The sequence below is a fragment of the Parasteatoda tepidariorum genome, chromosome 11 (genome assembly GCF_982258835.1).
Source record: "Parasteatoda tepidariorum strain Cologne lab strain chromosome 11, Ptep-v5.0, whole genome shotgun sequence".
NCBI lineage: Eukaryota > Metazoa > Arthropoda > Arachnida > Araneae > Theridiidae > Parasteatoda > Parasteatoda tepidariorum.
In genome coordinates this window covers 12,533,183-12,547,195 of record NC_141765.1, presented here as the reverse complement: position 1 = coordinate 12,547,195, position 14,013 = coordinate 12,533,183, and the positions used below count along the sequence as shown (strand labels likewise).

Sequence of the window (14,013 nt, the reverse complement as noted above, 5' to 3'; positions counted from 1 at the left end):
GATTCTATAATATCCATAAATATAGATTCTGTCACTCAAAGTTACACATTATTACAGGCATACATGCTGGTCAATTTATTATAATTACATGATTTTTTTTAAAAAGTATGCAATGTCTTCTTGTAAAAAATAATACTTTTAGAAGTCATGAATAAATTTAAAAGGTTTCAAGTATTTATTCAAAGAATATCGTGATTTTGCAACACATCCAGGATTTTATAACAGTGTTTCAACAATATGAGATTGAGACTAATTTTCCAATCGTGTCTGGAATGTTTTAAAAAAAGGTTTGTTAAAGCATAATTATTTTTTGGAATATAAATGATGTATGGATTGTAGAAATATATATTGAATCCGTGGTCAGACAAATCAAAGCTAAAATCCAGGTCCAGGGAACATTGGGTCAAACCATACGCTATGTCCTATAACCGAGAAATTTTAATAAAACATGTTTGAAAGTAGCGAATTCATACTTTTGCCTTATATTCTGAAATTTGGGGAAAAAATTATTGTAAAAACTTTGCTGGCACTGAATTTACAGTATAATCACAACTAAATTAAAATAATCCTAAAAACAATCTAACTATTTAAATTTAAGTAAAAAACAAAGTTCAAACTAATCCATTCAGGTAATTAGTAATTGAACAGATTAATTAAGAAAGACAAAAGAGACCTAAAAGTGTCAAATGAAAGCAGTAAACCAATAAATACAAAAATATGTAAATGGCAGAAGTTAGGAGAAGATGTGTTACATATGTCTTTAAATAATTAAATACAAAATGCATACAAAATAAAAAGTTTTCAGTTTAGCTATTTGAAATATTAACTGTTGAAAAAAATAAATGCTCTGAATCAATATGGACTGAATTAAGATTTTTTTAAAAAGTTTTTACATACAACTAAAAATATTAAATAAAATAAAAATTTTAACATAATAGATAATGAAAATTGCTTAGACACTTAACAAGAAAATAATAATTATTATTAAGATATTAATACATTTAAAGCATAGAAATACAGTACTTTTACTGCATCTTTTACAGCTTGAACTATTTCGCAGACATTTTCCTTTTCAGCAGCTTTTTCACCATACAGCAATACATTATCAGCCCATCGAATGAGATTTGAAAGAGTTTGGTATACCTGATTGGATGCAGATAACATCAAAGAGCTATGAAAAAATCATTATTAAAATATCATAATAATATATCATTATAAAAATACAATAATACAAAAATTATTTTTAAAGTACTATAGTAGTAAAACTAATACATTTCTAAATTTTTTTCTATTAAACTTACATCTTACAAGGTATAAGTGTCTGCAAATATGTAGATATAAGTACAACTGTTTTAATTAGACAATACACAAACTTTGAAAAATTAAGTGGTTTTATTGCATTCTTGTTAGAATGGTAACAGTTACATAAAGGGGTGAAAACCCCAGTAGTTAAACCCACAAATCTGCTTTGAGTAGTTAAGTTCAAGGATATTAGTGTTAGAAAGCAAAATAATGACATATTTTGAGAAAATCTTAATTTTTTAAAAGTTCCAATGAATGTCAAATATTTAGACAGGATTTTCTTTCTAAGACAAAGAAAGCATGTGTGAGCCTTCAAATAGTTTTTCTGGGTATACATTTCCCACCTTCATCAAGGTTTACTTAAATTAACAGTTTAAACCTCACAATCTATCTGTATTTAAAACTTAAACTATCATGATCTGCAGCGTATCCGTTGAATTCAGTTTCCCATCTGCTTTGAGCAAGAATTCTAGGTTCAACGTGGATTTAATCAGAAATAAATGTATAAAAAAATTTCTAAAAAAGCAGACCAATATCAGTTTGTTCGTAAAAGGGTATATATTTCTCATTTTTAACTAATATTTCATTTTATTATAATATAGTGGGGTAAGACAAGTTTTTGATTGATGATGGGATGTGATATGAATGTGCACATAATTCAATTTACAACTACAGAAGAATTATAAGTCTGCTTCTGTTCTGAAGATTTGGAAAAAATGTGTTCCGGGTTTAAACAATCATGCAAAAAGAAAAACAAAATTGGAAAAGACACATATCTCAAATGGAAATTCAAACTCACATCTACAAGAGATTGTTCTCGGGAGTGAATGAGTGAGTAAAGCATGTTCATCGAGAAGAGAAGAAAAAAATTCTTGTTGTTCTTACTGATGAAGTCACCAGACCCACATGATTGACATGTTATGTTTCACTTCCATTACCCTTTAGAAAGATTTGTTCTTAAAAGTGAATGAGTGGGTGAAGAGCATTGGTCAAGAAAAGAGGAAAAAGTGCTTGCTGTTCTTTTTGATGAGATCACCAGCACCACATGATTAACGCATAGTGTTTAACTCCCATTCCTATCCCTTCAACTGCAACCAGTTAGCAGTTTCGATTTTCTTTTACATCATGACATTAGTGCTTCCAAAGTTACACATGGGATTTTGAGCTCACACTTTCTACGTTAGAAAGTTTTTGAGTTACTTTCATATGTGATATACCGCAGCTAAAATTTGTAGTCTTTCTTTTTTGAGCGCAAAAGGCCTGCTTTAAACTTATTAGTGGCTAAAATTGGAAGTATGGTGTATATGGTGGTGCAGCCTATAACTTAAACATTTATCTTCTTTATAAACTTTCAATATGCTTTTCACGGATGTTGGATGGTGCGTTCTATCGAAACTGTAGTGTTCAGTGACAACTCTTTTCTAAGTAAAGTATTAAACTAAATAGTAATCAAATATAAGCTTAACTAAGCATTATAATAAATCTTAGCTAACATTAATTTGGATAATGTAATATTTTTCATACATGTTTCCATAGACTTTGACTAAAATGCATAAAAATTATTCTTTCTAAAAAAACCTATTTTAAGATTCAATGACTATTAAAACATTCTGTGCTTTTCATCAATTTAATAATTCAATTTTAAAAAAAAAATTTTAAAGAAAGTCTGAATTTTTTTTCTTTTTTTTTTTTTACATAATGATGAAAACAAGTGGATAAAATACAGCAGAGTTATGTAATATTGCTCTAAGGTGAAATAAACTTATAATTTGACATGTATTTTTAAATGATATATTATGAGACTAAAGATGCATAAATTTGTGAAAAAATCAAGTGATTTAACAGGGGGGGGGGAATTTATAAGAAAATTACCTTTGTTCATTTAATAAAGATTCTTTCAAAATGGAATTGATATTAAAAACAGTTTCTAAAATAACTGTCGCTGATCCTGGAAGCATTTCAAGGATATTCTTTTCCACCACATCTTGAAAGTATCTTAGATCAGTAGAAAGTAGATGCACAGAATGTAAAATGGTATTTATATCCTAGAAAAAAGTTCAAATAATGAAACCTACTTGCAACTATAAAAAAGCAAAATATACATAGTATCTGAAAAAAGAATTGCATTTATAAAAGTAGAGAACAAAATACAGATAGAGTTTTTTGGTGGGTCATTTTTGCAATTTAAAGTATTCTTCCCATGGGGAAATAGACATTTCTTACTTTTCATTTTACACGCCATAGTGAATCAATAAAAATGAAACTAAGTCATAATATTTAAAAAAATTTTTAAAAAAGATGCAGCGAAGCAATTGTACTGAAAATAATTGAAAAGTATATTTGCAACTCATAATGTTGCTAATATCGATTTTTAATTGAATTTTCATTTGGCGTTTTATTAATAAATTCAAGATGCAATATATTAATTTATAATGGATGTCAATAAAAAGATCATGAAACTTTTAAATATAAAATGATAGAATATTAAAATAATAATTAATAAAGATTAAAATACACATTAACATAAATTGAGAGTTATCTTTTTTTTTTACCTGAATTATTAGCAAAACTTTAAAATTACAGTATAAAAATTAGAATGTAATTCTTCATTCTTAAAATTGTCTATTATAAAACATTAAAAAAAATTCACGTTTTCATACAAATTTTAATTTATTAGATTTTAATTTAATTGATTTTAGTTTAGATTTCTATTTCATAGAATGCTTGGAAAAATGAAAATTTATCTACAAAATATAATTCCAAAAAAAAAAAAAAAAAAAATTCCAATAAATCTAAAGAAAAAACATCTCTGTTTAGAAATCACTTTATTAATAAACTTCTGTTTCATTTTAACAGGGATGAGATTAGCCAAAACGCAAAAAAGCTGAATTTCGACGATAGTAAATTTTACGCAAGCGCAACCCTTTAATAACAAATTCCAGACAGTTTAAGGTAATAAATAATGTGTTGACATACAATTGTGTACTAATCTATTATTATAAAAACGATTACATTGATACTTAACATTTAGTGAAAAAAAAATTACTAATTGAAAAAATAAAGCTGGAAATTATATTTTTCCTCAGTTCACATAAGAGACAATTATTACTTGAAAAACTACCTGGTTTAGCAAATTAAAACTACTGAGAATATACATTAATATTACATTTCTTTTAATAAATACTGTTATGTGATTTATAGCAAATATATCAGTAATATTACTTTTTAAATTATACTGGAAAAAAAATTTAACAATGGACCGAATCATTATGTTCATATTATAGTCTAATCTAACTACAGCCCTCTGAAACATATCAATAAGAGTGAAGTAGAAATATATAGTAACTCCTTAACATACAAAAATTGTTATTTTAGTTTGAAAAATTACATGACAATCAGCAACTGTTTAGATAATTGTTTTTTATTTGATAAGAATTTTGCATTTTATAGCATAAATAACAGCAATTATAAATAAAATTTTGATGATGAGTTAATTAACTCTTTTTCCCCAAAATTTTTTTAAAAACTAAATCCCTTTTAAAGTGATTGCTTTTGTTTGCTAGATCTTTTATGTTTGCTATATTTAGTCGTTAGTTCATCTTCAAACATCTTGTGACGAATCCTACTTTTTCTTCTTTGCAAGCACAGAATGTAAGTTTTGAATATATTCCCTTCCAGTTTCTCTGATGTTGTAACACTTACATATACTAATAATCGTCATTAGAAAAACAGTCACCTTTAATGTAACTAATTTTAAAAAAATTTACTTCTTACAAGAATCGCGATAGTTGATCTTAAAATTGCGTGAATATGAATAAGAACTACGGATTTTGAAATCACATGAATATGAAACTAGATATACGATTTTGAAAATGAGAAAATACAAACTGGGATATAGAATTTTTAAAACGTGTAAATACAAATCACGATTCATAATTTTTAGATTGCGTAAATACGAATCATGATGCGTAATTTTTAGATTGCATAAATAAGAATTATGATGCATAACTTTTAGAATGCGTGAATGCGAATCTCAATGCCTTATTTTAAAATCAAGTATAAATACGAAAATTAATGTTTGATATTATAAACCGCATGAGCAAGTCAACACATCGAATTTGAAACTTGCGTGAATACGAATCGCTACATAGGTTTTTAAAAAGACGTAAATACTAATTACAATATCGGATTTTTAAATCTCGTAAATAAGAATCGCAACGTACAATATTCAAATCGCATGAATAAGAATCGCAACACACAAATATGAAAAGCTATGTGTGATATTAAAATCGATTGAATAAGAATCGAAATATTAGCAGATTCCAGGTTTGGGACCTCTAAAAGGTTTGTCAGAAGCAGCGCCGTTTGAACTACGAAAGTCAGATCTATCTGGAGGGTGGGTAAAAAATTCGAAAAATCTTATGTGCTGCGTGTAAAAGGGGAGAAAATAGGTAAAATCAGTAAAAATGAGAAAGGATGGAGCTATGTAGTTTGAATTTTCTGTTTCTCTTTGAAAATCGGTGAATTTTCTGAAAAAGCGGAATACTTATTTAAAAAAATGAAATTTTTAGAAAATCTGAATTTTTGATAAAAAAGCTGAAATTTAAGAGATAAAAGTGAAAAAAGCGGAAATCCGCTAAAAAGCGGAAAAATCTCATCCCTGTTTTAAGAGCATTAAAATTTGTCAAGAAAATCAAGTTAATAAAACCATATTATTTGGCCACATTTGCACTTTTCAAACAATGGGAGACATTTTCATCCAACTCAGCATATATCCTTGTTTAGTTCAATGCAATTTGAATTTCTGACCCAAAAAAAGTTTTTTTTTATTGCTGAAAATTAACATATGTTCTATTCTAAATTTGAAAATGCAAAACATTTTTGTCAGCAAGCAGTTTATTGCTAGACCTAATGGTAGTGAAATATGTGATATCCCATCCAATGATTTCCAGTTCTCCCTGCAATGCACCCAAGTTTTATCTTAAAAAAATACACTGTGTATTGGTAACATATTTATTAACTCTATGATAACACTAATGAAAGCAAAATTACAGGAAGAACAAAATGATTTTGATTTCAATTCAAGGCAGGGTCTCTCACTCCAAAAATTTTGAAGAAAGTGCGCCCTTTGCACCATCTCTTAGCATTATTCAGAAATACAAAAATAATTGCGAGATTTAAAGAGACATGCAAGTAGAGACGAATTCAATTTCAATTATGCAATTTTTCTCTTTGTCACATAGCATGCAATGGTGACCATACAGGTAAAAAAACTTCAAACTTATGAGATGCATTGCCGACAGAGATGGGGTTAAAACTACTCAGAAATGTACATTTTTGGGATGGAGTATCCCTAAAACTAAGTTGAAATTAAAATAATTAGGTTACATTCAAATAACTAGATTAAAAGAAAGCTTAATAGGTTAAAGATATAGTTTAGTTGAGCCAAATGCAGTGATGTTGTGCCAAACCCATACAAAAATTTAATTATGGATAATCAATATAACAAAATCAAATGGTTATATGTCTTATGCAACAGCAAACTGGATCACAATGACACAATTTTATTTTCAAGTTTGACTTGAAGGCAATTTTTGCGATCAATAGTAAATATTTGTTTGTTCAAATTTCTATCAATTGACTGATTCAGCATTGCACCCTCTATTAAAAAATGAACTATAAACATTCCCTCTTTAGAACGGTACTGTTATTCAGCATAGGCTGACACTGTTATTGGAACAAGGGTATTTTCCTTTCTAAATAATGTCCCAGCAAACTCCGTACATAGTACTTTCAGTCTACAGGTAGAGAGATCACCGGTTGACGGTTGTGGCACTTTTATAACAGATTGGCTGAATATACATTGATTTCTATTCAACAAATACTTTAGGGAATACAATAATAATCTAATTTTTTCTGCAAGTCTTACAGAAGCTTATATTTTGATAGTATTTAGACATTTTGTATTTTATTAAAAAAGTTTTGATTTTTTTTTTTACACAAGACCAAAGTTTTTTAGAAGGATTGATTTTAGGACATAAAATATTATTAAAATAGCATAAAAGAAACATACCTTTTTTGGTTCATCTTGGACTTCCGGAACAGTTTTGGTTTTATTTTTTTTACATGGTGAAGCAGCAACAGAAGGACTTCTGATTTGATTAATTCTACCCAAAAAGTCTTCTTTAAAAGACCTTGCTCGGCGTGCAAGTCGTCCACCACGTGAAAGAGTTTCTATTAATATTTTAACAAGTTAAAACATCATTTTATAGCAAAAAAAAGTAAAAAATTAAATCTTTTCAAATCTTCTAAAAATTATGTATCTTAATGCCATATTTTTAAGCATTTAATATTAAATACATTATGTGTTTTTTTAATGTATTAGAAGTTTTAAACACAAGAAATAAAATCATCATTCTGATATTCATAAATATTTGTAACATTTAAGAAACAAATAATTTCAAATGCCGATGAAACAAGACTAACAAGTCATTAATCATAACAAATTATTAAAATGTTTCAATATTTATACATTTTGTATAAACTTGTCCTGTCATTATATGTTTATTTAAGCTAAAAACAGTTAAACCAAGATATGAAATTGAAAAATCTACTAAAAATTTGTCTAAAAACAAAGTTATACAAATATTAATTTTTAGATTTAACCAGTTTCTTACACTTGTTAGTTTTTCTCACTCATAGCAGGTTTTACTATAAAAAAAATTAGTATCTGAGGCTCAAAGCCAACTTAGGATAAAGAATCCAAATTCAAAACACAAATGAAAAGAACCAATAAAATGGACCCAAATAGAAATGACCGTTTAGAATTTCAGTCTTTTTCACTTAAAATAATGAGACAATCAGTATATGATCAATTATTTATGTATCATGCATATTTTTTTTGTCGCTTGCTATGCCATCTGCTATGTCTGCATCAATCACAAAAGGGTTAAAGTACACGCCTAAAAGAAGTTAATTTGAAATCGTTTAAGCATCTAGAGAATAAAGATAATTTTCAAAAATAACAAGAGAGTTATATTTTGAAAACAAAACGGGGGAAAAAAGTAATAATATTTACATCACCAGAAGTGACTCATCCCAGAAAAAATAAACATATTTCCTTACAGTACAAATAAAATTTATAAAGAAAACCAGCATTTCACTAATATATTGCAACACACGAAATACACGAAAGCAAGCTTTAGAAAAAGCTGGAAACTAAAAAGCAAAGAATTGTCAGGAAGAAATATCTAAGTCATGAAAATGGGGTGTTCAACCTCTTTCACATTGGCCCATAAGAAAAGCCCCCATTTACTTCAACAAGTTTTAATATTTTTTATATCTTAAGTTTTGAGAGCAAATAAATAATTCAATATATAATAATATTTATTTAATATTTAACAAGCTTTTAAGTTACAGGAAATTTGACCATATTCTTCAAAGTAAGATGGTTGAAAATAACAATCTCAAAAAAAAGAAACTACTGAACAAACATACCAGATTTAATATGTTTTGACATAACTAAATTAATGTTTACATTTATAAGAATATAAGTTTAGTTTATCGGTTTCGCATTTGTATGCCTATTTCTGTTAGCACGAAGTTAAGACTTAAGAACCACATGAAACCTTCAAAGCTGAGGTAAATATCTAATGGGGCAGTTCAACAATAGATGGCGCAACCATAAAAAAGTGCGTGATAATGCAATAAACATCTGACTTTTAACAAAATAAGTAAATGCTTCTCAGCAGAGACAAAGTACAAAAATATTAAGGGAAAATACCTTTTACTACATTTATCCAATGATTAGGAATTGCTACTGCATATTAATATAAATTAAAAGAAAGGGTTACGTTATTCTGCTACGTAAAAATAAGGTTAACGCAGCACTAATTTATATTTGTACATAATTATATAGTTGTACATTGAAAAAGTTAAATAATAATACATGCGATTAGACTAATAAATAATAAGACATACGGTCACTTCAGTACAATGAATGCTGTTTCCTAAAGCAGACGAAACTGCAGGGAAGAATTGGACTAAACCGGGTTACAGGATAAAACCAGAAATCAGATTTTTTGGACGAATTATTGTAGCTTTTATTAGAAAACGCTTGAAACTAGTTGCAGAAAGGCTCTTATTTGGAAATGAATGAAAAACCAAGCAAGCTGTTTTTTGTCGAAGCTTATGTTTCTTCTAATTGCTTAAAAGTTTATTTTAATTTGGTTCACTATCTGATTACCCCTTTTTATTCATTCTCTATTCATCTAAACCTATAGGAAAATAAAAAATAAAAACCTTTTCGCAATTCAAATTTTAAATATAAAAGAAGAAAAAAATTGATTTGTTAAACGTTTCTATATGCTAATAAAATATTCACGTAATTTTGAGTACAAAATCTACATTGAATGAATTAAACATATACACAACTAAGTTGTACGTCATTTTTAAATGCAGTTGTATAAAATTTCAAAAATATAATTATATCACAGTTTTCCCTGTTATTGAATTTATTTTTTTAAAAAAAATATGTTAAGCTATATAAAAAGTTTCATACTTTAACTGAAATTGTCTCCAGATATATAATTTTTTTGTCGATCACAAGAGATTCTGTTTTTCATAATAAATTATTGTATTTACAAATTAAGAATTGAAGCAATACAAAATACAAAAAATTTCAAATTGAACGGAAAAGAAAATCATTAATATACCATATGTGTTTTAATCATAATAAAATTGATTTAAGGTAAATCCCGTATAAACCCTATGTGGATTGAAATGCATTGAAATACAATATTTTAAAAAAGATCCCTTTAGTAGAATAAAAATAAGGTTTAAACTGGACATCCAAGAAAAAATGTTCTAACCTGGAGCAAACCACCGTCTTGTTTCCCTTAACAACCTAGTATTGGGTAAAAAAATGCATTACCCGATACGTCAGGTTGACAAGAGGGGTAGAAAAAGGGTGAGAAGTAAATACAGCTAAGCTAGAGAGATAATGTTTATAATATAAATTTTCACGCTGAATCGAATGAGACTAAACATTAGACGATAAAACTGGAGCTAATAGTTTAAAAGTTAAATGGTTTTTATATTATAAAAGGTATAATTTGTGACTATCTATTCTCGAACCTGACATTATGTTATCTAGACATGTAAAGTATTGTTAAGCCCGTATATCCCGTATATGCCCGTTTGTCTACAGAATAAATGCCATAACTTCTTTTTCGAATGATTAGCGGAAACATTTGAATGTAAAGTGTGCAAAATAAAGGAGTGAACACCATAAATAACTTTTGATCTAATGATAGGATTTTCACTTACTAAGACTCAATCGTAATAGCTTGAGGGTCTAACTTTAAATATGCTAATTCAGTGTTCCCCAACCTTTTTATCACTGCGGACCTGTCAACGTTTGATAATTTTACCGCGGCCCGTAGGAGGGGGTGGGGACGTTGATTGTTTATATTTTAGATTATTGTGATTTATTAATTTTAATTTAATTGCATTTAAACACGCCTTCAAAATAAAATACAGTTGCACCAAAAAATAAATATAAAGTGATTTAACATTTTAATTTACTAGAACATTAAATTAGTGGGAACCCTGAGCTTGTTTCTTTGGAATGAGACGATTCCAACTGGGGGTGATCGTTTTAAAACGTTAAAAAATTTATGTCACTACCTTCGGGAGCCCTTTTTTTTTTTAATAAATAAAATATTGGAACACAGATATTTTTAATTTTTGGTATAAACCTAGGAATTTAAATTCAGTTTTAATGAAATGGGCGGCCCCGTACCATTTGATCCACGGACCTGTACCGGTCCGCGGACCGGGAGTTGGGGAACACTGTGCTAATTGATCAGTGCAGATGATATTTCAAGTTACGAAATAGGGTACAAAAACGTACTTTCTCTAAAAAATTTGCATTTTTTTCAACGTACTAATATTTTTTACCCTTAAAATGGGGAGGGGGGAATAGCCGCAATCTAAAAAATATGGCCCCAATTGCTTAGGCAGGATGAGAGTAATTGAAAGGAAGAGCAATAGGCCCCTTTATGTTCATTTTATTTTTTGTGCTTCTTGCATATTTTGCCATATCTCCAGGGTTTGTTAAGCAAATTGAAACATTTGTACACACAATTATAAAATTCATTTATTTAAAGATAATTCAGCGCAAAAAATAATTTATAATTATTATTTAGTGTTTTTTATTACTTTATTTAACAATAGTCTGAAAATTTTTGAATTGTAAAATACACAAATTTTTTCATTAGTTTAAATAATGTAATTTTAAATGACAGAATACAAAATTTGAAAGTGATCATTTGAATAGTTTCTGAATTATCAAATGTTTAAAAAGTTGTACATTTAAAATTTGATTTATTATAATCTACTTAACTGGTTTCGTTCAAATCTTGCATTATGTCATTTAAAATTACATTTCTAAAAATGATGTAAAAATTTATGCACCTTACACTTCTAAACTTTTTTGACCATTATTATATTAGTAATAAATAAATATTAAAAATTTATTTATTCATTTATTTGCATTGGATTATCTTTGGTGAGTAAGTTTTGTTATCGTGTGTAAGAATTTTTCAATTAGCTTAAAAAGTTTTCGAAATAGGTCAAAATACACAAAACGTGAAATTAACAGAATGGATTCTAAGGTTTCGACTGCTCTCCTAGCCAAACTATTGGGGTCATATTCTACTGATCGAGGCTAACTCGATATTTTGAGGGTCAAGAATCTGAATCCGAAGAAAAAGAGAGTATATTCATTCAGAGGAAGTACGTTTTTGTTTCAAATTTCGTAACTTAAAATATCCTTTGCTCTAATTAATTTAAGGCTCGGTTCTGGAATCATTAAGATTTTGTCTTAGTATGTAAATATTATGTATCATTAGATCAAAAGTTATTTAGATTGTTCACTTTTTTGTTTTGCGCACTGTAGCTATTATTAATTTGTTGAAAAAAATGACATTAACAGCATTATATCGACATAAACTTTTTTTAAGGTGTTAATAAGAAATAATAAGTATTATTTGCAAAGTATCAGGTATAATTACAAAAACTATTTAGCCTGAATAAGCATTAATAGAAATATTTTAAATTGGTCGTTGTTTCGTATTAATGAAGTAAATGCAGGACATTATTAGTAACAAAGAAGTATTATCAGAATTAGTAAATAATTGGAAGAATAACTATTTAATTGCACCTGATGAACCAAAATATAAAAGTTGCACAACAATTAAAGTAACCTTTTTTAGATAGGAAGACACCTTATTTATGTCGTACTAGAACTGCCCCATGAGCTATTGGAGACGGTCTGGGTAGCATCCTTGAGAAGATTCGAAGACATAGCATCGTAATTTTGATTCTCTGCAGAGAGGCTCTTATTCGTGAGGTCACTTCCTCAAGTTAGACATAGATCTGAAGGGGAAGGAAATTTTTCTCCAGATTCGTGCACCCATGGTAGTGCTCAGTGACGGACAACAGGACTTTCGATTCCACAGATTATACGAGCGCGTATATCGTATGCACTCGGTGGTGGGTCCTAGGGGAGTCGAACTCCGGTTTCTCCTGACCAGAGTCCGACTCTCTAACCACTGGGCTACCTCGGCAAAATTGTTTTTTAATAAGAATAGTCCTTTTTCTAGGAATAAGACAGAGTAATCTAACTTAGTTTAATAAATTTTTATTTAGATAACTTAATTCAGTAATGTTTAGTTTTTATCAGTAATATTCGGTAAAATAATTCCCCTTACCTATCTACCACATCTCAACTCTTAGAAATTTTTGTCAAAATGTAAGGTTGCGCTTCAACAGAATTTTACAGTACTTCAAATTAAATATTTAAATATTTATATGCTCATCTGAGTATGTAAGGATGAAAAATGCGTCCCCGGATGGATTTTTTTTTTACATGTTCCGGGGGCGACTTTACATATTGTCGACTCCCGGGCACTTCTTTGTCACCGTATTTTGAAATTCGCCTATGTTACATTCGCCAAGTCGGGTTTCAAATTTTCTCGCAAAAATCTTCGAATGTTTCGATTCGCGCATGTTTCACTTGCAACATACGATTTAACAAACGCATGAGTGAACATGAGGTGTGAATAAATTTAGCTGCTTTCAAAAGTTTTTGTGTATTATCAGTCTCTTTTTATTCGGACTTCCTAAACACATATTTATTTCTTACTTTTTTATTTCCTTTTTAGGATAAAGCTTTGTTGTATGTGTAGGATATAAGAGTAGGGTACAGCTTTTTAATTATTTTTATAAATTTATTTCAAATAATTTATGGTGTCTTTACCAAATGTTGTGGACGCAATATTCAATAATACAGCAGGGTTTTGTACCGTATTGTTTAGATTTTAAAACCTTTAATTTAAGTAACTACACAATTTATGAGTTTTAAGCATTTTCTTTTTATACGTGTAATGATGAGGAGATTGTTGCTGTCAGCTTTATACATGAATACATGAATGATATCTATGATTAAATTTGATGTGATGATTCCCATTTGAAGTGCCAATAATATTTGGGTCTAAACAATCGCACTTAGATTTACCACTTTTTTCTAAATGTTATGTCCTAAACGATAAATTCCTTTATACTTATTAGCCAATTCCACAGCTTTGGTCGCCAAGACTTGAAAATTTGTCGCAGTTAAAGCATATTTATGAGGTGAACACAATTTTG

The 14,013-nt window shown here is 28.5% G+C and overlaps 1 protein-coding gene across 2 annotated transcripts in view; it reads right to left on the bottom strand.

Moving 5' to 3' along the window:
* C3G (C3G guanyl-nucleotide exchange factor) overlaps nucleotides 1-8,930 on the bottom strand; it is a 56,099-nt gene extending 47,169 nt beyond the window's left edge. The window contains exons 1-4 of one of the 2 annotated variants that reach the window (XM_043042948.3): nucleotides 8,800-8,930; nucleotides 7,376-7,536; nucleotides 3,175-3,347; nucleotides 1,024-1,171 (exon numbers count right to left, since the gene is read on the bottom strand). In XM_043042948.3, the coding sequence (XP_042898882.1) occupies nucleotides 1,024-1,171; nucleotides 3,175-3,347; nucleotides 7,376-7,536; nucleotides 8,800-8,821 (504 nt within the window). In that variant the 5' untranslated portion in view covers nucleotides 8,822-8,930. Of the gene's footprint in view, nucleotides 1-1,023; nucleotides 1,172-3,174; nucleotides 3,348-7,375; nucleotides 7,537-8,579; nucleotides 8,629-8,799 lie in introns of those variants that run through there. The other variant, XM_043042947.3, reaches the window with a different exon arrangement.
* Nucleotides 8,931-14,013: the final 5,083 nt, after the last annotated feature.